This window comes from Salvelinus alpinus, chromosome 3 (assembly GCF_045679555.1).
Source record: "Salvelinus alpinus chromosome 3, SLU_Salpinus.1, whole genome shotgun sequence".
NCBI classification, from domain to species: Eukaryota; Metazoa; Chordata; class Actinopteri; order Salmoniformes; family Salmonidae; genus Salvelinus; species Salvelinus alpinus.
Genome location: NC_092088.1, coordinates 30,390,192 through 30,415,979, shown reverse-complemented (window position 1 = coordinate 30,415,979; position 25,788 = coordinate 30,390,192). Strand labels below are relative to the sequence as shown.

At 41.3% G+C, this 25,788-nt stretch overlaps 1 protein-coding gene across 1 annotated transcript in view; it reads left to right on the top strand.

The window, feature by feature from the left end:
• Window positions 1-22,728, top strand: part of erbb2 (erb-b2 receptor tyrosine kinase 2) — a 46,833-nt gene extending 24,105 nt beyond the window's left edge. The window contains exons 14-27 of the mRNA XM_071392499.1: window positions 1,606-1,702; window positions 4,924-5,078; window positions 5,385-5,432; window positions 5,816-5,954; window positions 6,483-6,605; window positions 6,781-6,879; window positions 7,008-7,193; window positions 7,301-7,456; window positions 11,733-11,808; window positions 12,854-13,000; window positions 13,245-13,342; window positions 13,645-13,833; window positions 14,212-14,611; window positions 15,316-22,728. Of these exons, the coding sequence (XP_071248600.1) occupies window positions 1,606-1,702; window positions 4,924-5,078; window positions 5,385-5,432; window positions 5,816-5,954; window positions 6,483-6,605; window positions 6,781-6,879; window positions 7,008-7,193; window positions 7,301-7,456; window positions 11,733-11,808; window positions 12,854-13,000; window positions 13,245-13,342; window positions 13,645-13,833; window positions 14,212-14,611; window positions 15,316-15,683 (2,281 nt within the window). The 3' untranslated portion in view covers window positions 15,684-22,728. The remainder of the gene's footprint in view (window positions 1-1,605; window positions 1,703-4,923; window positions 5,079-5,384; window positions 5,433-5,815; window positions 5,955-6,482; window positions 6,606-6,780; window positions 6,880-7,007; window positions 7,194-7,300; window positions 7,457-11,732; window positions 11,809-12,853; window positions 13,001-13,244; window positions 13,343-13,644; window positions 13,834-14,211; window positions 14,612-15,315) is intronic.
• The last annotated feature ends 3,060 nt before the right edge of the window (window positions 22,729-25,788 follow it).

The following is a 25,788-nucleotide window of genomic DNA, read 5'->3' as shown; positions in this document are numbered from 1 at the left end:
CCATACAGATTCTCTACATGGAGCAACAGATAGTGCCCCCCCACCCCCCCAAATAAAATCTAAAGGAAGTTTATTTTGAGGTGTCTAATACCAAAGGCTAATACCAAAGTCTCTTTCAGATAATAATACATGTAATATAGATGATAATTATAATTAAATATTTATCAATAATACTATAGATACTCGCAGCTAAGAGATTGAGTGGTTAAATTTTTTTATTTTATAAAGCCTAATATGAAGCCGTGAGGGCTGAATATAATAGCAGCAAAATGCAACAATCAACTGGTAGAAAAGCAGCATAGAATTCTGTTACCGCGCGCAAAAATAACTGCCGTTGTAAGGGCCGTTCTAAATATTGTTTTACTTATGCTCCTGAAAACCAGTGAATAGATAAGAGAGGCGGGACTTGCAGCGCATCAATCATCTCAAAGAGAACCAAGTTGTGTTTTAGCGCCTGGCTACGCAGACACCTGTTGATGCGTGTGACCAGTGTGGATGAAATGATTGAATAACATGTATGTGTACATTTATTTCGCAACGCTTGCGCACGCAATATTTGGGTGTTAGCTATATTTGTTGCATGAGTGTTGGCCACAATCTCTCAATAGAACGGAATGATGTTTAAAAATACAAAAGAGAGACCAAGTTGCCATGCAACACAGAGTAAATCAAATTGTATTTGTCACATACCCCGAATACAACAGGTGTCAACTTTCCCATTAAATGCTTACTTACGAGCCCTTTCCCAACAATGCGGAGTTAAAAAGAAAATTTGCACAAAAAATTAAAGGAAATAGTAACACACGGCTATGTACAAGGAGTACCGGTACAGAGTCAATGTGTGGGGGTACGAGGTAGTTGAGGTGATTGAGGTAATATATACATGTAGTTGGGGTAAAAGTGACAAGGCAATTAGGATAGATAAACAGAGTAGCAGCAGCGTGTGTGAAGAGTTGATTGTGTGTGTGTTTTGTTCATTAGGACACACAATGGAAGATGTTAAACATTTTGCAACAGAAAACATAAATCCAGCCCTGGTAGTTCCTCCCTGTTTCAGTCCGTTTCAGTCTGTTTGGTGTCTACTGAACACAACCCAGCATTATGTAGTTCTGGTCAAAAGTAGAGCACTGTATAGACTGGTGGGTCATCTAGCAACAAAACGGATTTGGGGCAAAACTTTGGGGCAAAACAGACAGGGTTGGCTTCGTTTCAAAGGATTATTGACAACATGTGATCTATATTTTGTCTCCAAATGTTTATTGAAAACACAAAACAATTTGCACAATACGCACTTGTTGTCTCTCAAATACATCGATACAGCTGTTGGTTAGCTAGCTAGCAAATTCTTGCCATATTAGCATAAACGTGAAAAAATAAGTCAAAACACCTCAAATACACAAGATATGGTATCAAGAATAAGATACTAGCTTAAAAGAGCCACCTACGATTTAATGATCATCTTGAGATGCCGGTAGAGTATGTGGACTGTTTGGATGTGTAAATAAGGCGATGATTGTGATGATAATGATAACAGTGATAATGGTGATGAGGACGATGTTGATGATGATGCTGATGATGATGCTGATGATGATGTGTTTGGTGCAGTTCCCCGAGGGAGTTTTTCGAGAGCTCCGAGAGAGTCTGTGGCGCCTGTCACTCAGAGTGTCGCCCCATCAATGGCTCTGCCTCCTGCCTAGGCCCGGTAAGACGTGTGTTTTCGTATATGAGTGGGTGTTTGTGTTAATTTTGTGTGTGTGTGTACACTATTTTCCTCTGTGTGTATTTTCATTTATGAGTTTTTGTGTGTGTTTTCATTTACAGTGTTGTGAAAAAGTATTTTCCCCCTTTCTAATTTTCTCTACTTTTGCATAGCTTTGATCCCAAATGTTATTAGATCTTCAACCAAAACCGAATAATAACATCGACGACCTACGAGGAAGATTAAACTAGCAACTGGGCATTAAAAACGAATATCTTATGCTTCACGGAGCCGTGTCTGAACGACGACATTATCAACATACAGCTGGCTGGTTATACGCTGTATCGGCAGGATAGAACAGTGGCGTCTGGTAAGACAAGGGGGGACTATGTATATTTGTAAAAAACAGCTGGTGCACGATATTTAAGGAAGTCTCAATGTTTTGCTCGGCTGAGGTAGAGTATCTCATGATAAGCTGTAGACCACACTATCTACCTAGAGTTTATCTGTATTTGTCGTAGCTGTCTACATACCCCCACAGACCGATGCTAGCACCTGACCGAACTCAGTGAGCTGTATTCCACCAAAAGCAAACAGGAAAACGCTCATCCAGTGGCCGGGGACTTTAATGCAGGGAAACTTAAATCCGTTTTACCACATTTCTATCATCATGTTAAATGTGCAACCAGAGGGGGGAAAAAACTCTAGACCACCTTTACTCCACGCACAGAGACGCGTACAAAGATCTCCCTCGCCCTCCATTTGGAAAATAACACTGAGAGCACCAGCTGTTCCGGACGACTGTGTGATCACGCTATCCGCAGCCGATGTGGGTAAGACCTTTAAACAGGTCAATATTCACAAGGCCGCAGGGCCAGAAGGATTACCAGTACATCTACTCCAAGCATGCGGTGACCAACTGCCAAGTGTCTTCACTGATATTTTCAACATCTCCCTGTCCGAGTCTATAGTACCAACATGTTTTAAGCAGACCACCATAGTGCTTGTGCCCAAGAACACTAACGTAACCTGCCTAAATGACTACCGACCCGTAGCACTCACGTTTGTAGCCATGAGTGCTTTGAAAGGCTGGTCATGGCTCACATCAACACCATTATCCCAGAAACCCTAGACCCACTCCAATTCGCATACCGCCCCAACAGATCCACAGATGATGCAATCTCTATTGCACTCCACACTGCCCTTTCCCACCTGGACAAAAGGAACACCTATGTGAGAATGCTATTCATTGACTACAGCTCAGCGTTCAACACCATAGTGCACTCAAAGCTCATCAATAAGCTAAGGACCCTGGGACTCTCCCTCTGCCACTGGATCCTGGACTTCTTGACGGGCCGCCCCCAGGTGGTAAGGATAGGTAACAACACATCGGCCACGCTGATCCTCAACACAGGGGCACCTCAGGGGTGGGTGCTCAATCCCCTCCCGTACTCCCTGTTCACTCATGACTGCACGGCCAGGCACGACTACAACACCGTCATTAAGTTTTTGCCGATGACACAATAGTGGTAGGCCAGATCACCGACAACGATGAGACAGCCTATAGGGAGGAGGTCAGAGACCTGGCAGTGTAGTGCAAGGACAACAACCTCTCCCTCAACGTTATCAAGACAAAGGAGATGATTGTGGACGACAGGAAAAAGAGGACCGAGCACGCCCCCATTCTCATCAACAGGGCTGTAGTGGATCAGTTTGAGAGCTTCAAGTTCCTTGGTGTCCACATCACCAACGAACTAACATAGTCCAAACACACCAAGACCGTCGTGAAGAGGACACGACAAAACCTATTCCCCCTCAGGAGACGGAAAATATTTTGCATGGCATCCTCAGATCCTCAAAAGGTTCTACAGCTGCACCATCAAGAGCATCCTGACTGGTTGCATAACTGCCTGGTATGGCAACTACTCGCCCTCCGACCGCAAGGCACTACAGAGCGTAGTGCGTATGGCCCAGTACATCACTGGGGCCACGCTTCCTGCCATCCAGGACCTCTATACCAGGCGGTGTCAGAGGAAGGCCCTAAAAATTGTCAAAGACTCCAGCCACCCTAGTCATAGATTGTTCTCTCTGCTACCGTGCGGCAAACTGTACTGGAGCGCCAAGTCTAGGTCCAAGAGGCTTCTAAACAGCTTCTACCCCCAAGCCATAAGACATCTGAACATCTAATCAAATGGCTACCCAGACTATTTGCATTGCCCACCCCCCTCTTTTACGCCGCTGCTACTCTGTTATTATCTATGCATAGTCACTTTAATAACTCTACCTACATGTACATATTACTTCAATTACCTTGACTAACCGGTACCCCCTGTATATAGTCTCGCTATTGTTATTTTACTGCTGCTCATTAATTACTTGTTCCTTTTATTTCTTATTCGTATTTTTTAAACTGCATTGTTGGTTAGGGGCTTGTAAGTAAGCATTTCACTGTTGTATTCGGCGCATGTGACTAATAAAATTTGATTTGATTTGGTGGTGGTTGTGTGATGGTTTGGGGATCTTTTGCTGCCTCAGGTCCTGGATGACTTGCCTTAATAGAGGGAACCATTAATTCTGCTCTGTATCAGAAAATTCTACAGGAGAATGTCAGGCCATCCGTCTGTGAGCTGAAGCTGAAACGCAGCTGGATCATGTAGCAAGACAATGATCCAAAACACACAATTAAGTCTACATGAAAATGGTTCAAAAGCGACACATTTGAAGTTTCGGAATGGCCTAGTCAAAGTCCAGACTTAATACCAATTCAAATGTTGTGGCAGGACTTGAAACGAGCAGTTCATGCTTGAAAACCCACAATTGTTGCTGACTTAAAGCAGTTCTGCATGCAAGAGTGGGCCAAAATTCCTCCACAGTGATGTGAGAGACTGATTAACAACTTCAAGAAGCGTTTGGTTGGAGTCATTGCAGCTAAAGGTGGCACAGACAGTTATTCAGTGTAAGGTGGCAATTCCTTTTTCACACAGGGGAATTAGGTGTTGCATAACTCTAATTAAATAAGTTTTAAAAAATGTGGTTATTTGTCAACTCAGTTTCCCTTTATCTAATATTAGGTTTTGGTTGAAGAGCTGATAACATTCAAAATAAAAAAATATGCAAAAACAGATAAAATCAGGAAGGGGGCAAAAACGATTTACTATATATGTGTTTTTAAATACTGTATGTGTGTGTGTGAATCTAAGCTCTCTCTTTTGTCTTACCTATAGGGGGCCCACCAATGTACAGATTGCCTGCACTACCAGGATGGGGAGGTGTGTGTGGAGAAATGTCCCAGTGGGTTGAAGGAGGAGCAGCACACTGTGTGGAAATACAGCAACGCCACGGGCCACTGCCTCTCCTGCAACACCAACTGCACTCTCTCGTGAGTGTACACACACACAAACTTAAACAGACACACACACACACACAGATGTGACATGAGACATACACACACAAACACACAGGCATGTGAACATACACACACACAGGCATGTGATCGCATACACACACACACAAATGGGCATGTGACTGCAAACACACACAAACTTAAACACACACACAGATATGACATGAGATATACACACACAAACAGGTGTGTGAACACACACACACACACACAAACAGCCGCATGAACACAAACACACCACCACCAAACTGCACAATGCTAATGCTGCTTTTTCTTTCTTAGGTGCACTCAGAAGGATGAAAGAGGCTGCCCCATCCATACTAAAACAGGGTAAGGTTTTCCATCACAAATATATGTCATGTTCTGCAATACTCTAGCTGATATCCTATTGTCTCTTTTTCAATACGTTTATTTTTTTCTCCAAGCCACACCCACCGCGTTGGTGCTGTTTCTCCCCTCTATCCAACTCTCTCCCATTCTCTCTTATCCAACTGTCAGTAAAAAATGTAATCTTTCATCTCTCCTGCTCTTTAACTGAAGTTCTCCAGTGTCATCTTTGAGCCTTTTGTCCTGTTTGTCCGAGGATTAATTAATCTGCTTCAATGCATTCACAAAATATTCACAAGGAAGCCAAGAGGTTTATGAATGTGTAGTAGCATTAATAAAAGTAGTAGGTACTTGATGATTGTGAATGTCGCTCTCCTCCTTTCCAGGCCGGGCACTTCGATCGCGGCTGCAGTGGGCGGGGCGGTGCTCTTCCTCATCCTATTGGGTCTGCTGGTGTTCTACCTACGCCGACAGAAACAGCTCAAGAGGAAGGAGACATTGAGGAGGATCCTCCAGGAGCATGAGGTGGGTGTGGGCACTGCCATGACACACGGGGGTGGCGCGAAGCATCATGGGGGTTGTTGTTCAAAAGACAGAATTTGAAAAATGATTCATGCGAAGCTTGTAAATTATATCTTTGTAATATCAGTAGGTCGCTACTTGTAGAGATCATACAATATGTTAATAAGCTGTCTGTCTTATAGTTACAGAGGTTAAAGTTCTCTGTCACTACGACGGATTTCCTTCATATGGATTCTTCTTCTTTCATTGATACATTGAAAAGTTTCATACGTGTACAAAATTATCCTCTTGCCCGAATAACTTTTTTTTTTTTTATACATGAAAGGGGAGGTTAACTTGGCCCCAGACTATTTTTTTCTTCTACAACCCCTGTAGTTAATATGTTATTAGTGTTTCCCAGGGCATTATCAATGTCGTAGGTCTTGTCGTAACACAAAGCGTGATAAAAGTTTCAGTTCTAAGTGAAAGAGTCAGTGATTGCAGTTCTAGTTTTAACTGCAAGCTTGATGGGAGTCTTCTCTCTGTCTGTAGCTGGTGGAGCCTCTGACTCCCAGCGGAGCCCTGCCCAATCAGGCCCAGATGCGCATCCTCAAGGAGACAGAGCTAAAGAAGCTAAGAGTTCTGGGCTCAGGAGCCTTCGGCACTGTCTACAAGGTCTGTGTGCATGCATCTGTCTGTCTTTGCATTGTCTATAAGATACCCTCATACCAATCGAATAGTTTGAAATTTAATATAACATTGATGTCAACATCATTTATTGAAATTATTACTTTTTCTAAAGTTATTATGTTATTATTGCGTAATTATAATGTGAATATACTCATTCCAGGGGGCGTGGGCTCCTGATGGGGAGAATGTGAAGATCCCGGTGGCCATCAAGGTTTTGCGGGAGAACACCTCACCCAAGGCCAACAAGGAGATCCTGGATGTGAGTTTTGTTATCAACCCATCCTTCTTTTAATGAATTCTTACACACAGACTCTCACTGTCTTTCTCGCTCTTTCTCTCTTTCTTTAACACACACACACACACACACACACACACACACACACATAGGAGGCGTACGTAATGGCCGGTGTGGCCAGTCCCTATGTGTGTCGTCTGCTGGGTATCTGCCTGACCTCTACAGTTCAGCTGGTCACCCAGCTCATGCCATACGGCTGCCTGCTGGACTACGTCCGAGAGAACAAGGACCACATCGGCTCCCAATACCTCCTCAATTGGTGTGTGCAGATAGCGAAGGTGAGGCTACGAGAGATATGATCTGTCCATCATTCATTCGTTCGTCCGTCTGCATGGGTTCATAATGTCTATGGGTGAAATGTCTCATTTTGTGTGTGTATGTTTAGGGGATGAGCTACCTGGAGGATGTGCGTCTTGTGCACAGGGACCTGGCAGCACGTAACGTCCTGGTAAAGAACCCCAACCACGTCAAGATCACTGACTTCGGCCTGGCTCGCCTGTTGGACATAGACGAAACAGAGTACCATGCAGACGGAGGCAAGGTATGGCTGTCTGTGTGTTTTATATATACACTGAGTATACAAAACATTAGGAACACCTGCTCTTTCCATGACATAGACTGACCAGGTGAATCCAGGTGAACGTTATGATCCCTTATTGATGTCACCTGTTAAATCCAGGCTAAGTTAGAGCTGCAATCTGACCTTGTTACCTTACAGAAAGCCGTGGTTGTTTTAAAACTTGTACTTAATGCGTGCAAGACTAAATAAATGTTGCAGGGCTGCCAATGTGAATTTCATTGCTCAATGACACAACCCCTAGTTGTGCCAATTTCCTGCAATTCCAGGGTGGATTTAAAAATATGTAATTTTTACCACAGGTCAGGTGTATTTAGGACTACTGTTACTTTGAGTGTGCTAATATTTTTTGGGTGGTTTGACTATTATTCAGACAGTAATTAAATGGGGAGACAGGAAAATGGGAGAAACATTGGGATGGTTGGGTGCAGGGATTGATCCCTGTTCTCAGGTGGAAAGCTGTATGTGACACGTGCCGGGGAGTGTTACCACTACACCAAAGCTCTGCACAGGAAATACTAATATTAATAGTTGATGGCAGTGTGATCATAAATTGTATTCTCCTTTTAAGGTAAGGACACAATCATTTTGTTATTTGGGTAAACTATCTCTTTAAAATAGGGTTGAAAGAAAATCCTGCTTGCTCTCCAGGAGGGTTGGCCACCCCTGATGTTTCCCAAGTGCTGGGTGTTTAAAAATGTTCTTGTAATAACAATTCATTTCTCAAAATCACCCAACCTTCAAGAAAAGTCTAAGTTTATGCAGACTAGTTGAAGATCCTTGCCATCATCTTATTCTACATATAGAAAATATGTGTTTATGAGTTGTGAGTCCCCCTAAAATGTCTAAAATATTTTTTGATTCCTGGAGCATTCAATATCCAATGCTTATTTGTATGACATATTCAAAAAATACATAGCATTATATAATACATTTACAAAGACAAGTATGCATATCAGATTTCAAATATGTGATTACACCTGCAAAATTGGGACAAATCTAATCAAGAAGTGGAATAATAAAATAACTGTGGGGAATAACAGTAATGTTCTTGCTGACAAGCAGAGTAATTGCCCTACAGTATTGCCCAATGTAAAAATAAAAATAAATAGTGAATTGTTCCACTGATCAGACAAAATAAAGTAAACAGATAATAAAATCTCTTCAAAACAAGATGACATAAATCTGCCCCTTCACCCTATCTATCCAAATTATGTTTCTATTTATTGTCCCCACTCTAAAATTAAACAACCTGTTTGACAATATGGTTTTCATAGTTACAAATCAGGTCACCCTACCAAACTTCCCTGCTAAAAACATGCTCTAGGTCTGTCTGCTGTCTTTTCTTTGTCACAGCCTAAATGCCAATCACCAAACCAGGGGACTAATGCAAATTTGGATGACATGCTGTCAAAAGGCGACATTCTCCAATGGGGCGGGGGTAACAGCAATTACATTTTGTCGACGTTGTACATTGTCAGCACTACCGTGCTGCTATTTTTACCGTTTTATGAACTCAGAGGATAACGTTCTCTCTCTCCATTCAGTTCCACTCTAATCTTGATGGGCGTTTCTTTAAAACATTCATCCAATCCCCTTGATCCCTAACATAACTAGACCAATCATATGCTTCAATAATCTGCGCTTCACAGGGCTGTGGCATAGCAGGACAATGATAGAGGTTCCGGTCGTGATGTTAAATACGAGGCGCAGATGCTCCGATTTCAAAACGATTTGGAGCACAGTTGAAAGTTAATGCGCTTACTATAATGGACTAATTAGAAAACTTAAAGCAGTTTTCAATGCGTGAGATAATCGAGGTGTGCCGTGAGAGCGTGCAAAGATAGTCAAATGCATGTGTCTCACGGCCAATGCGTGAGAGTTGGCAGCTCTGATGTTCTTTTAGTTCTCGCAAGAATGTTTCAGATGGATACATATTTATTCATTGGATTGTTCTAGGGCTGGAACCAGTTTGTGTTTTTACTTTACCTTCTAAAATGGTATTTTAATGTTTGTTTTGTTAAATGTGACATGCAACTCTGGCGCTTGTAATGTCCGTTTTTTAATGGTTTACTCCATTTGCTACTTGAATCGTTTTTCTCCCTCTCCCCCTGCTGCTTCCACACCAAGCTCTGCCCTCTGTCACTCAAGGAGAGAGCAGTTGCTCAACCAAGGTGTCACAAGCACATTCTTACCATTAATTCTGCAGTCTGCATAGTCATATGCTGGTGTTGGTGACAAGGATGCTGCTTTCTACAAGCATTAACTACATTATTATATATCATTATCTATAACTACATTATTAGTTTGTGTATCTTACTGTCTGCTAGTTTCTTTTCTTAGCAAGTTCTAGCTAAAATAAATTGTTAGCCGCTAATCGCTAGTTAGATGATGTAATGAGTCAGCGCAAAAGTAGCTAGCTAACGCAGCCAGGTTGTTTGTGCAACGATATCTACCAAATCTGAGAAGAATAGACGAAGCATGAATATATTAGCTAGCTTCATGAGGTAAGAAAACATGTAATGTAACCTCTAATTAGAGTCCCCTGGAAACACTGACCAAAACTTTTGTTTCTACCCTGTCAGTAATTCCTCCCTGGTTTATTCATTCATTGTCATGTCAAACAACAATGTATTCAAGGTGCTGCCCTCTATATTCCAACTATAGAATTAGATAAATCATTCTATTTCCATGATTCCAACAGTTCACCAATTAACTAGGCCTAGATTTTTTTTTGCCCATATTATGCAGCTCTGTGGGGCACTGTGGAAATAATAACGAAGTGCAGGAAATCCGGAAATGTATGAAAATGCAGAAAGTTATTTTGGTTTGAAGTTGGATTGAACAGTATAAAACATTCAGAATAGAGAAAGCCCAATTGAAATCACTTATAATGTATGTTTCCACCCTAGGGTCATGAACTTCTCATAAATGTATTTAAAACCTTTATTATTCATAAACATAAAATAACACCAAATACTGTAAAATATTTGAAAGATATAATGATACGACATTTTGGCCATATCACCCAGCCCTAGATGATTCTCCCATTTATCAGGTTCCCGCCTACAAATCTGCACATTTGGATTAACAAATACTTAATGTTTAAAAAACAAATATGGATGAGTTAGCTTTTTAACTAAGATTTTAAAGTGGGCTTCTTTTTAGAAATAGATCTTCCCTCTCCCTAAATTGAAAATGATAGTCAACTTTCCTGCCAGTTCATGATTATGGTGACACCATTTACCAGATTGCAGCAGCCACTACTCTTAAACTTTGTATGCCGTTTACCATAGCGCCATTCATTTTATCACTGGTGACAGTCTTAATACTTAATACCACTGCATCCTGTATCTAAAGGTGGGCTGGTCCTCGTTGAAGTCCTGTCGATCAATTTATCACTCCCTTTTTGTTTATAAAGCCTTACTACACAAGCTTCCAACTTACCTAACTTTGTTGTTAAAGTTTAAAAAATATATGAGAGAACCAACCATGTGAGTGGGTTTGGTAACTTGAGGTTTCTCAGGTCTCTACCGAATTAGGTAAATCTGCTTTTAGTTTTAATGCACATCATTGCTGGAACCAACTGCAAAATACACTGCAATTGGATGCTCTGATGCCGCTTGGGCAACTTAAAATATTAAATGGGGAACTATTTGCGGAGGAATATTGCTGTTTTTCTTGATTGTTGTGCTATATTTTACTTTGTTTTTGTACTGATCGGATTTTTATAAGATTTTGTCTATGAATTGTATGTGCAGGGCTCCCTTGAGAAAGAGACCCTGGTCTCAATGGTGAATCCCTGTTTTTTTTTTATTAGATGATAAGGAGGAGACGGGTTAAAGAAGGAATTTTAAGCCCTGAGACAATTGAGTCATGGATTGTGTATTTGTGCCATCAGAGGGTGAAGTTTTGTATTTTATTTAACTAGGCAATGGGAAAGACAAAATATTTAAGTGCCTTTGAACGGGGTATGGTAGTAGTTGCCATGCGCACCGTTTTGAATGTGTCAAGAACTGCAACACTGCTGTTTTTTTAAACGCTCATCAGTTTCCTGTGTGTATCAAGAATGGTCCTCCTCCCAAAGGACATCCAGCCAACTTGACACAACAAACTGGGGGGGATCCCGTTGGCCCCGACGAATTGAGACTGTTCTGAGGGCAAAATGGGGTGCAACTCAATATTAGGAAGGTGTTCCCAATGTTTTGCTCACTCAATGTAATGTATCTGTGCTCTTCAGGTGCCTATTAAGTGGATGGCGTTGGAGTCCATCCTCCACAGGAAGTTCACCCACCAGAGTGATGTGTGGAGCTACGGTCAGTCTAGACACTTCTAACCCATCTTGATACACATACTTAATATATAAATAATGCCACTAAGCATTTAAATATTCACTAAGACAGCAACGTCGACTGTACTATTTCAGACTCAACAGTACCTCTGTACATTTGTGGGCAATTAAAAGTTAAGTCGTATAGGCAGAACAATTGCCATAATGCGTATGCAACAAGGCACTCTATCGAATAGCAATAGTTTGTTTACAAAAACCTGTACCACAGGTTTTAGTGCCCACAACTGTTTATCTATAGCTCTGAATAAAGTCAGCAAACTGAGTGTGAGATATAACATTTAATTGGCCGCCATGTTGGCACCAACCATTCAAAGACTACCTTCTAGTTTGAATAGACTGTTATTGCCATAATATCACACATGACAAAACAACAGTTTATTATAGAATACTACAGTACTTAGTGTAGAATACGATACTACACACTGTAGTATCCCTCGATCATGTGTAGTACTTACTATAGACTGTTGTAGAATATTACAGTAACTACTACAGTATTATCTGCAAATATACACTGTAGTAAAAATTACAGTAATGTCTGCAAAAACACTACACTTTTTTAACTATAGTAAATGCTAAATTGTGATAAACCTACATGCCAAATATAGACCACATTGTGTTCCCTACAGGTAATAGAACTAGGGAGCAGAAGCTCTGAACTATCCATTCACCCCCTAGTCCTACCTACCTAAAGGTTAAGGAAAATTTGCTCATTTAGTATTTCTCCTGAAGGAGAAAGCCTCCACCTCTATGTAAAATATAATAAAACAAAAACACTATAGTAAATACTACATTTATTTCTGCAAAAACACTACAGTAAATACTACAGTATAATACAGTCCGCAAAAGCACTACAGTATAGAACATTAACCAAAAATACTAAAGTGAATACTACAGTAAAGTCTGCAAAAACACTACAGCATTTATACCATAGTACACTATACTGTTTTTTAATGTTGGATGGAGCATTTGGAACCTTCTCTATCTGCAACTGTATCTCTCTATCTCATTAGGGGTGACTGTTTGGGAGCTGATGACCTTTGGGGCCAAGCCCTATGACCTGATCCCGGCACGAGACATCCCAGAGCTGCTGGAGGGGGGCGAGAGGCTCCCCCAGCCCCTTATCTGCACCATTGACGTCTACATGATCATGGTCAAGTGTAAGTGGCACTGGAACCTTAGCGTTTCTTCCATACAAACAAAATGGGGGGTTCCCTTTAAGAGATGACCTCTTAGATGGGCGGTTCACCCCAAAATCAAACTTTGTAGACACAGCTCATATGCCTAAACTCCAAATAAATGGAAAATACTCATCTATTCAAGTCTTTTAAAAAAGCGCAACACAAATTAAATGTATTTCATTGATTAGTATAGTTCAGACCTGTGTCTGCCTTTGATACACAGGCTGGATGATTGAACCAGACAGCAGGCCTAAATTCAAGGAGCTGGTGACAGAGTTCAGCGCCATGGCACGAGACCCACCTCGCTACGTAGTCATCCAGGTGTGTGTGTATGTCGGTGTGTCTGTTGTTGTCTCTGTGTATGTTGCGGTCTGTCTGTCTGTGACTGGGTGGCTGTGTGTGTGCATGCTTGTAGACATGCTTGATGTGTGGATATTGTTTGCCAGTCTGTGAGATGAGTATGAGTGGAATCTGTGTGCATGTGAGTTTGTTTGTTTGTTCAAATACATGTAGCCAAACACCATCTGTTTGCTTACCAGCTTACTTTATTTCCTAAATCATTCCTTTCTTCCTCTCCCTCCACCTCCTCTTTCTCCCTCCCTCCCTCCCTTCTCTCTCTCCAGAATGATGACAAGATGAGTTTGTCCAGTCCGGTTGACAGTCAGTTCTTCAGGATGCTACTGGAGGAGGAGGGAGCAGAAATCAGAGACCTGCTGGATGCTGAGGAGTACTTGGTGCCCCAGCCCAACTTCTTCAGACCCCAAGCGGAGACCTCGGGCCCCAACGGCCCCTCACGACACCACTCACACAGGGTCAGTACTCAACTCACTTTGTCCTCTCTGAATTATTTTCTCTGCCTTTTCCTCCCATTTACCCGTTTCTTCTGTCCTGTCTGTCTTTGGAACAATCACTTACCCTCTACTTGCTACCTCTCCTGTTCTTCCCTCATTTAATTCCCTTCTCCATCTTTCCCCCTCCTCCTGCCCCTTCCCTCTCCCCTTTTGCCTCTCCTTCCCCTAATAGTAAGTTTCCTTGAGATCTACTCTCACACACACACACATACTCTCTCTCTTTCTCTCTTTCTCTCTCTCTCTCTCTCTCTCTCTTTCTCTCTCTCTCTCTCTCTCTCTCTCTCTCTCTCTCTCTCTCTCTCTCTCTCTCACACACAAACTCTTCTTCCACCCCCTCAGAGTACGGACCAGGGATTGGACAGCGAGCCCTCCATGGCGGGTGGCCCGAGAAGCATGTATTCCTCGGTGAGCACCCTGGGGCGCAGCCAGTACCCCACTCTGCCCATGGGGGCCAGTGCCATCTCCAACGGGCCCTGGAACCCCCATTACCCCTCCCTCCTGGCCCGCACCACCTCACACCTCTCTACGGGGGGACACTCGGACTCTGTGTTCCTGGACGGGGGTCCCGATGACGCACCAGCGAGCCCCGGGCGCTATTGCAAAGACCCCACCTTCCCCAATGGAGGAGAGAGCGACCTGGAGACGGATGGACCGTCACCGATGCATCATTATAATCATCTTAATCATCACTCGCTGCCCCGTAGGGGTAATGCGTATAATCATAATCACGCGTTACCAGGTGAGTTAGGTCAAAGACAGTACACAATAGACCTGTGCTGTTTTGCCTGGTCCAAAGGAACCAATGGATAAGCAGTGGTGTAAAGTACTTAAGTAGAGTTTTGGGGTATCTGTACTTTACTATTTATATTTTTGACAACTTTTACTCCACTACATTCCTAAAGAAAATAATGTACTTCCCATGGGGGCCAGCGCCAAATAAGTATATATAAATAAGTATATATAAAACCGAAGACTTTTAGACTTTGACTCAAGTAGTATTTTACTGGGTGACTTTCACTTTTACTTGAGTCATTTTCTATTAAGATATCTTTGCTTTTACTCAATTTTGGCAATTGGGTAATTTTTCCACCACTGCGGATAAGTGCAGTGGATAAGTGTAAACTTACAACCTTGCACCTGGCACTCTAGGCAAGCTCAAGCAAATGCTCAAGTATTTGAAGGAAAACAAATTGTATTTGAGCTCAGGTCTGAATACACACATTCATCCACTTATACGTGGTGCTGAAAAACATCTGTGCAAGTCATAATCAGTCTTTGAGTGTTGTCCCTATCCTATTAATTTGTCATTCACGTAATATGGCTGTGCCTACACCTGTACTTCTTTATGTTCTAAGACTATCGTTTAAATATAATTAAATCTGTATATCTCTATGTGAAACTCCATATCTGAACTATTCTCCTCTCCTCATTCTCCTCCCCCAGAGTACATCAACCAGGAGGTGCAGGACCTCCGGCCGGGGGCCGTCGAGCGCCCCAGCACCCTGCCCCGCAAGGGGGCAGCCGAGAGGCATCGGCACCTCCCCAATGGCCTGAGCTCGGGACACAGCGTGGAGAACCCGGAGTACCTGGTCCCCATGATGACCTCCGGCTCCACCTCGCCTGCCTTCGACAATCCCTACTACCTGGACCTGGTGGCTAAGGCTGTGGCCGGAGGGGGTGGTGGTGGGGAGAGGGATGGGGGCCCTAACCCTCCTCCCAGGCAGGTGAATGACTTTGTGACGCCCACGGCAGAGAACCCAGAGTACCTGGGCCTAGCAGACACCTGGAGTGGCCAGAGAGAGCACACCTGATGAGACTGACAGGAAGTGATGTGAGGAGGCATGAACCTGGGTTACGGACAGGGGATAGGGTAGCTACTGCTGTAGAAAAGGAGGAGAGGGGGAGGGATGGAAGATGGGAACGAGTCTGTGTGGGATGCAGGGGTATGTGAGGACTGTGTGTGCCTGTGTGCATGCATTTGAGAGAAAATGCATTAAGAGTGAATGCACGTTGAGTGTCTGAGATTAAGTTAGCATGAGTGGGGAACTAGTGTGTGATCGAGTGAATGGAGGTGTACTGTTTGGAGTAGCACTCACAGGACTGTCAGCCAGAGGATGTCCAGCTTGTATCTCCTGAAAACCTGGGGTGTTACACAACACCACCCAATACAATGTAGCATTATCGGAGGGACGTTATTATTAGCGTGTGTGTGCTGAACTTGTTTCAACGCGCACCAAGGTTTTTTTCTTCCTTGTCTCCCTACTGTAGCACCTCAATGTCAACATTTTTAACACAGCCTCGGAAACAACACTGAGTACTTTGAAGGTCGAGGAAATTCACTCACCGGAAATAAACAGTTCTCAAATCCTGACTATATGGTACTACTAGCAGGCAAAAGACAGACAGACAGCACCACAATATCTAAATATTTTAAGTAATCTCATGATAAATGGGAGAATTATCCAAGTAACACTGGACTAGGGATATAAAATTTGAAATATTTTAGTTTTTAGATTAATTTTATTGAAAGTTATCATTCATGTTTGTGTGGTATATTGTCATATTTGTGCGTGAATCATTATGTGAGTGTCTGATTCCCTTATCCTTTCCTTCTTGTAATCATACATATAAGACATTGCTCGTCTTCCCGGTTTTATGGGGGGAAAATGTACAACACACTAATATGTGTGGGGTTTCAGACAAAAACTGGTTGAAATGTATTTAACCTATTTTAGCAAGGAGTCCCATTGAGACCAAGGTGTCTTTTGCAGGGAAGCCCTGTATATGATGTCTTTTCAACCATTTTCCCCCACTGGTAAGCCATTTATATGCTTATAAGGAAGAAGTTTAATATTCTGGTGAGCAGCTCGAAGACCTGATGGGGCTCGGTACAATCAAAGCCATTTTGTTTGGCCAAGAGAAGGGCTTTGCTGACCATCTGACCGACATCTGTACCCCATGAAAGAAATACATTATGCATTTAGAAGACAGCCATTGTGGTCAGAGAATACATGTGTTAATTAATGTGGCTTTAAAATGGTAGATTGACATATAGAAGACCAAGGGGGTTTGTGTAAACTTGGACTTTGTGCAGTGTGCAATGTTCTTGATAAGTTCTTACAGCATACCAGTGACATTTCTGGGAAAAGGTACTACTGTACGAAGGAATTCCAGGTTTCCAGCTGAATAGTGGAAAACCACATTGGCAAAAGTTTCACATTTTCATTTGAAAAGGTTATTTGTGTTTTAATTTCAGTTGCTTACAATGCAGTATGTGCAATACATGCACTGCATAACTCCCAAAGTTTCCAAGACGGGGTCCAGTGTTATTCTTCCACTGTGTCCCAAACTTTGTGATCATGGACGCCCAAGAAAAGTGAATATTGAGTTCTAATACTACGGTTGAATATTTTGAGAGTGGTGGCCCTGAAGTTGGAAGAAACCAATGTATTTTTATTCTTATGACACATGTTTTTGTTTTTATTCTTGCTGAGTGTGATTCTGAAGAGGGAAATGTGTCCCTCGTTGTTGTTTTTGATAATCAATGCATTGATCAGATTCCTCTGGGCAACAAGCCCACACTTCTAGTTAATAATCGACCGCATTTTTTAAACGGCGATTTCCATGTTAAAGGCCCAGTGCAGTCAAAAATGTGATTTCTCTCTGTTTTATACATATTTCCACACTGAGTTTGGAATAATACTGTGAAATTGTGAAAATTATGATATTGCCCTTTTAGTATAAGAGCTGTTTGAAAAGACAGCCGGAAATTTCAGCCTGTTGTGGTGGGATGCCGTTTTTGCATGCCTGCCAGGCAGTAAATTAGTTAATAGACCAACAAGAACGAGTTCCAAAATTCTGCCAATGACAGCTAGTTTTCGGTTTTCCCCTCCCCACTCAGACCACTCCCAGACAGCCCTAGAAAAATTATTGTTTGAGAAATTGCTATTTGCTAAGAATCAATTTTTGTTTATTTTTGACCATTTTAATTTTGACCATTTTAATGAAACAAAAATCACAGTAAGGTTCTAAATTGTTACCCAGAAATGATTTAATATTGTGATAAAAATGGCTGCATTGGACCTTTAACTTCTCTGGCTGTGAGGGGGATACTGACAAGTCAATGGAGCCATTGTTTCTTTATGGACGTGTGGGAAGATCAATAACTCTCCTACCAACTGTCCCCTCCACCACCAGTGAACACGTTTCTGCTTTGAAAAGAGGGCGAAATCCTGGGTTTTCTGGTGTGAAAGTTTTGGAGTTGGCATGGAGGGAGGGACTGGGAACTATCCATCATTTTTGAATGGGGTTGTATGGGGAGGGGTTGCATGGATTCATAGACTTTTAAACACGTGACCTAAAAGGAATGAATAACTGCAACGCTTTCGACAGGAAATCACCATTTTGCCCCTATTCAGCCAAATGTTTGTTCCCAAGATCTATATTGGTTCATCATGGATTAAGGTGCTTGCACATTTTTTTAATGAGAAAACACTCCTGGAATCCAATGTACTTTGCAAGTGCCAATTAATCTTTGCTGGTTAGTTTCCTGATAGTGACCAAACAATGAGTTATGTGTGTCATTGTCGGGTGGGGATGGTTAAAGTATTCATAGATTTTTTTAATGACTTTTAAAAATACTTTTCTTCCCTGAGGTATTGGCAACGGCACTAGCCACATTTGCTTTGGAATCTTGTTGTCCTCATATGGGTAAGCTTAGAATTTTAGCCGCTCATAAATGTGTTGCTTTTGTTTCTGAAGCATTTGGGATGTCTTAACAAATTTGATAGATATTGATTATACAACTCCGAAGTTACGGCCAATAGCTTTTCATACAACCAGCAGTTTTGTTCTCGTAGAATTTAGATGAGCTTTGTCAGCAGTTTCTGATGAGCCATAGACAGATCTCATATCGTTTATTTTAGATTTTTACATACAGTATATTGACAGTCATTCCCTTCCACGTGCTGTAAAAGTTTCATGACTCTAGGACCAATCAAAGTCATTCAAAATACCTTGAGGTTCCAAAACTATAATAAACTTTTTTTTTTTGTTCAATTCCTGAAAGTTAACTTTTTGGAGATACAAGGTTTTCCACTGACGATATGAGAAATCTGGGGCCTATTAAAGAGTTTAGTGCTATTTTACAACGCCAGAGATTTCAGACAAGGGCAAAAAAAACTAAACTTGGAGGAGCAACCACACAACTCCAGTCCTCAAGAGATACTTACTCCCATCCACATTGGTTAATTTAGACTTGGGAAGCCTTAATCAGTGGGCTCATCAGCCAATCAGCCACTAAGTTAATCACAGAGGCGCAAGCAATCCAAGCTGACCCTTCAGGACTGGGGTTCCCTCCCCCTACATGAAGTTCTGCACTCTGACACTGTATCTGTGTGCGTGTTTGAGATCGACTACATTGCTGTCGGAGACTGCAGACTGACTGATCTACAAATCAACTTGCATCCTAAATGACTACTCATTATGATTTTTGGATAAGTCTACTACATTAAACAGCAGTTGCTAACTGCAATGTAGTTGATCTAAAAAAAACACAATTTCAACAGCCTCTACCCTCCCCAAGTCTCCCCTTTATAACAAATTAATGTGAGGATGGGACCGCAGGTGGCATTTTGTACTTTTTCTTGTGAATATTTTTATATACAGTACCAGTCAAAAGTTTGGACATACCTACTCATTCAAGGGTTTTCTTTATTTTTACAATTTTCTACATTGTAAAATAAAAGTGAAGAGATCAAAACTATGAAATAACATATGGAATTATGTAGTAACCAAAAAAGTGTTAAACAAATCAAAATATATTTTAGATTCTTCAAAGTAGCCACTGCCTTATGACAGCTTTGCACACGCTCAACCAGCTTCACCTGGAATGCTTTTCCAACAGTCTTGAAGGAGTTCCTACAAATGCTGAGCACTTGTTGGCTGCTTTACCTTCCCTCTGCAGTCCAACTCATCCCAAACCATCTCAATTGGTTGAGGTCGGGTGATTGTTGAGGCCAGGTCTTCTGATTTAGTACTCCATCACTCTCCTTCTTGGTCAAATGGCCCTTACACAGCCTGGAGGTGTGTTGGGTCATTGTCCTGTTGAAAAACAAATGATAGTCCCACTAAGCGCAAAACAGATGGGATGGCGTATCGTTACGAAATGCTGTGGTAGCCATGCTGGTTAAGTGTGTGTTGAATTCTAAATAAATCACTGACAGTGGCACCAGCACCACACACGCAGAGATCATCCGTTCACCTACTCTGCGTCTCACCAAGACACAACAGTTGGAAACAAAAATCTCAGATTTGGACTCATCAGACCGAAGGTCAGATTTCCACCAGTCTAATGTCCATTGCTCATGTTTCTTGGCCCAAGCAAGTCTTGTCTTCTTATTGGTGTCCTTTAGTAGTGATTTCTTTGCAGCAATTTCACCATGAAGGCCTGATTCACGCTGTCTCCTCTGAACAGTTGATGTCGAGTTGTGTCTGTTACTTGAACTCTGAAGCATTTATTTGAGCTGCAATCTGGGGTGCAGTTAACTCTAATGAGCTTATCCTCTGCAGCCGAGGTAACTCTGGGTCTTCCTGTCCTGTGGCGGTCCTCATGAGAGCCAGTTTCATCATAGCGCCTCAAAGTTCTTGACATTTTCTGAATTGACTGACCTTCATGTCTTAAAGTAATGATGTACTGTCTTTTCTCTTTGCTTACTTGAGCTGTTCTTGCCATAATATGGACTTGGTCTTTTACCAAATAGGGCTATCTTCTGTATACCACCTCTACCTTGTCACAACACAACTGATTGGCTCAAACACATTAAGAAGGAAAGAAATTCCACAAATAAACTTAAGGCACCCCAATTAATTGAAATGCATTCTCGGTGACTACATCATGAAGCTGGTTGAGAGAATGCCAAGTGTGTGCAAAGGGTGGCTACTTTGAAGAATCTCAAATATAAAATATATTTTGATTTGTTTAACACTTTTTTGGTTACTACATGATTCCATATGTGTTATTCATAGATTTGATGTCTTCATTATTATTCTACAATGTAGAAATACTAAAAATAAAGAAAAACCCTTGAATGAGTTGGTGTGTCCAAACTTTTGACTGGTACTGTACATTTAGGGTTTGTTCGATTGGGATGTTTCCTACCTATCAGTGAGCCAAAAAAACATGACGTAAACATCCACCATACTAGCAAGGAAGAAAATAAAAGCTTTTTGTAGCAAATATGGTTGTATGTGTAATAACCATGCAGCTATGCTGGCTACAGTGCAAAGAGGAGTCCATATGTAAAAAAAATATTTTATGAAGAAAATGTGTATTTTTTATGTAATGATTGGTTATATACACTACGTGTGCCTTAATACATGGAAAACATACTTCAATATTTTGTGTCTGTGTGAAATGCATTCTTAAAACAGAAGAAATAAATATTGTGGTAAAACATGGAATAACAGAAATTCTAAGAATTACACTTTACTAACCAAGCTTTTAGATTTAAGTCAGAAGTTCGTATCAATTGATCTATAACAATGCCTAAAATAATTACTTAAAGGATAGGTTCGGTATTTTAGACATTGCAGTTATATTGTTTCTTACTCCCAAGGGAAACTGTAATCCTCGGTTCGGATTTCTTAAAACAGCCAGTACTAACTTCAGCTAACTTTCGTCACTGCTAACCAAAACCATTGGGAGTAATGGGGAAACCATGCAATGATATACAGTACCAGTCAAAAGTTTGGACACACCTACTCATTCAAGGGTTTTAATTTATTTTTACTATTTTCTACATTGTAGAATAATAGTGAAGACATTCAAACTATGAAATAACATACATGGAATCATGTAGTAACCAAAAAAGTGTTAAATAATCCAAATATATTTTAGGTTCTTCAAAGTAGCCACTCTTTCCCTTGATGACAGCTTTGCACAATCTTGGCATTCTCTCAACCAGCTTCACCTGGAATGCTTTTCCAACAGTCTTGAAGGAGTTCCCACATATGCTGAGCACTTGTTGGCTGCTTTTCCTTCACTCTGTCAAATAGAGCTTACACAGCCTGGAGGTGTGTTGGGTCATTGTCCTGTTGAAAAACAAATGATAGTCCATAAGCGCAAACTAGATGGGATGGCGTATCGCTGCAGAATGCTGTGGTAGCCATGTTGGTTAAGTGTGCCTTGAATTCTAAATGAATCACCGACAGTGTCACCAGCAAAGCACCATCACACCCCCTCCTTTATTGGTTACTACGTGATTCCATATGTGTTTTTAATCATTTTGATGTCTTCACTATTATTCTACAATGTAGAAAATAGTAAAAATAAAGCAAAAAGGATCTTAAAAAATGTGATTTTCCGTTTTATATTTATTTCCACACTATGAGGTTGGAATAATAGTGTGAAAGTTATGTTAATGCCCTTTTTAGTGTAAGAGCTGTTTAAAAAGTCTGCCTGAAATTTCATTCTGTTTCAGTGCGATGGTGTTTTGGTCTGCCTGGTAAAAGCACCAGGCAATGAGTTAATAGACCAATAAGAAAGTTTTTCTCTGCCCAAAACAGCTAGTTTTCCCCTCCCCACTCAGACCACTCCCAGACAGTCCCAAAAGTCTTGCTTGAGAAATAGCTTTTTGTTAAGAAGCAATTTTGGTTTATTTTTTACCATTGTTTTAAATTATAATCACAGTACGGTACTTGTTACCCAGAAATGATTTAATATTGAGATAAAAATGGCTGCATTGGATCTTTAACTGCTCTGGCTGTGAGGCGGGATACAGCCAAGTCAATGGAGCCATTGTTTCGCAAATAAACGTGTGGGAAGGTCAACAACTCCCCTACCAATTGTCCCCACCACCAGTGTACATGTCTCTGCTTTAAAAAGAGGAAGCAATTCTGGGTTTTCTGGTGTGAAAGTTTTGGAGGGAGGGACTGTGAACTATCCAACATGTGTTAATGGGGGCTTGAGTGGTTCTATGGATTCACAGAGACTTCCTGCTTTTTTAAACATGAGACGTGAAAGGAATGAATAGCTGCATCGCTTTCGACTGGAAATCACAATTTTGCCCCTATTCAGCCAAATGTTTGATCCCAATATCTATGTTTGTTCATCATGGATTGAGGTGCTTGCACATTTTTTTCATGAGACAACACTCTTGGAATCCAATGGATGTTGCAAGAGCCAATTCTTCTTTGCTGGTTAGTTTCCTTATGGTGACCAAAACAATGAAAATAATTGAAAATAATTACAGTAAGGCACATAAAAGCGGCAATATGTAAATTTTTGGGCAACCCGACCAAATTTAAATAAAAATGTGAGTTAGAAATCTGTCATTTTCATTGAAAGCAAGTCTAAGAAGCAGTAAAGCTGGTCTGTGTGCTCTTTATATGCTTCCCGTTCTTAAGTTTCGTTTTACTTTTACTTCTGGTTTTGTACACCAGCTTCAAACAGCTTTTTTTGGTTATGGAAAACATATTTCACAGTGGTTTAGATGGTACAAGAATTCTCAACACTATACTTGCTTGTTTTGTCACAAACTGAAATTAGTCAAACTATTCAAATTTTAGCAGCCAGAAAATTACGTAGCGATTTCTGCATATTGCATCTTTAGTTGTTACTCAGAGATTATTTAATATTGATATATAACAGGGCTGCATTGGACATTTCAAATATATATTGTTAAGGGATATGGTATTACATTTAATTTGGAATAATCATTGTTGAATATTCCAATGTGTGCTCATTCATTCATTGCGTGTGCAAATGGGTTGTATTTATTAGACACCGCACAGAAGAAAACTGACTGAAACAGGGAGGGGCTACCTAAACTTGTCCAACAAGAAACTCATGTTTTCTGTTGTAAAAGTTTTGCTACAGTGTGCGCTAATGAATACAACTCTGAAAATGTCATATGTAGCCCACCATTCACATTATATTCCTGACCCCTAGTTGCTCATTTTGCCCGAACATGCTCAATGGTTGACATGTCTGGTGAGTATGCAGGCCTTGGAAGAACTGGGTCAGTTTCAGCTTCCAGGAATTGTGTACAGATCCTTGCGACATGGGGCATTGCATTATAATCCTGAAACGAGGTGATGGCGGCGGATGAATGGTACGACAATGGGCCTCGGGATCTCGTCACAGTATCTCTGTGCATTTAAATCGCTATCAATAAATTGCAATTGTGTTCATTGTGGATAGATTATGCCTGCCCATACCATAACCCTGCCGCCACCTTGGGGCACTCTGTTCACAACGTTGACATCACCAAACCGCTCGCCAACATGATATCATACACTGTCGTGGAAATTTCAGTACTGAGAGGGACTGTCATTTCTTCAAACAATCATCTTTACTTAATATTGATACATTTTTACAGACCATGCTGTTCCTTATATAGCTGATACCAAGAATGCTCAGTCATGGCTGGTTCAACACCTCCCATATAGATTGGGGGGCACCATAAGCCACTTTGGGTTCATCCTGTGGTCATCTGCCTCTGGTGTTGTCTCCCAGATAGCAGGATAATTAGGAATACTGAGGCCTTAGCCTGGAGGAACAGAACAATCTCTATCTCAGTGACACGCACCACATCTTATCTATGGAATGCCAGCTGTAGGTTTTTAGGCTCCTCTCAGTTCACACAGACATTTAATAGAACAGAAATGTCTCACTGTTTAGTTAAGTATATTATCGTCAAATATCCAACAAATCAGGAAAATGTAATTTTTCTATCACAACACGCAGTTAGTCATCTGCCCAGTACAGTTGAAACTTGGATTAATCCGTGAAGAGCACACTTCTCCAGCATGCCAGTGGCAATCGAAGGTGAGCATTTGCCCACTGAAATCGAACTGCAGTCAGGTCAAGGCCCTGGTGAGGACAACGAGCACGCAGATGAGCTTCCCTGAGACGATTTCTGACAGTTTGAGGAGAAATTCATTAGTTGTGCAAACCCACATTTTCATCAGCTCTCCGGGTGGCTGGTTTTAGACAATCCCACAGGTGAAGAAGAAGGATGAGGAGGTCCTGAACTGGCGTGGTTACATGTGGTCTGCGGTTGTGAGGCTGGTTGGACGTACTGCCAAAATGTGAGAGAGAAATTAAGTATTTACCTGATTTGGTTAATATTAAATCTAATAAAATGTCATTCGTCACATACATATGGTTAACAGATGTTATTGCGAGTGTAGCGAAATGCTTGTGCTTCTAGTTTCGACAGTGCAGCAATATCTAACAAGAAATCTAACAACTCCACAACAACTACCAAATAAACACAAAGGAAAGGAATGGAAAGTAAAGGAATGGAAAAAGAATATAAAAATACCTTGATGAGCAATGACAGAGCAGCATAGGCAAGATGCAATAGATGTTATACAGTATATACATATGAGATGAGTAATACAAGATATGTAAACATTCAAATTAATATTGTAATTGCCAACCATGTATATAGTAATGGTTGGCAATTATATGCTTAACAATAGTAAGACATATCTATCCTACCAATGCTGTGCTTCTGAGGAAGATTGGTTCCTCTCTTCCACGTTCACTCCCCATAACTGGTCTAGGTGTGTAGTCAAGTACATGGGATAGAGATAAAGTTGAGGAACAGAATAGACCTGTATTGTTCCCAATCATCTTTGCTTCTGAGTAACTTGGTCACACGGCATAAGACAAAGAGCCTCTGAGTGACCACAGATCTTCAGTCCGTCCTGTTCTTTTACTATCTACCAAGTGTAACGTCTGCTTCCAACTCACACCCTCAAACACGTAGATCCCCTGAACGCAGCTCACTTTCCAGATCCCAATCACCTGAATTCTAATCACCTGTATGTCATTATCACACGCTATTTAGTTCAGTTATTTGCACCCCATCACTGTGAGGTATTTTTTGTTTTGTGTGACACGTCTTT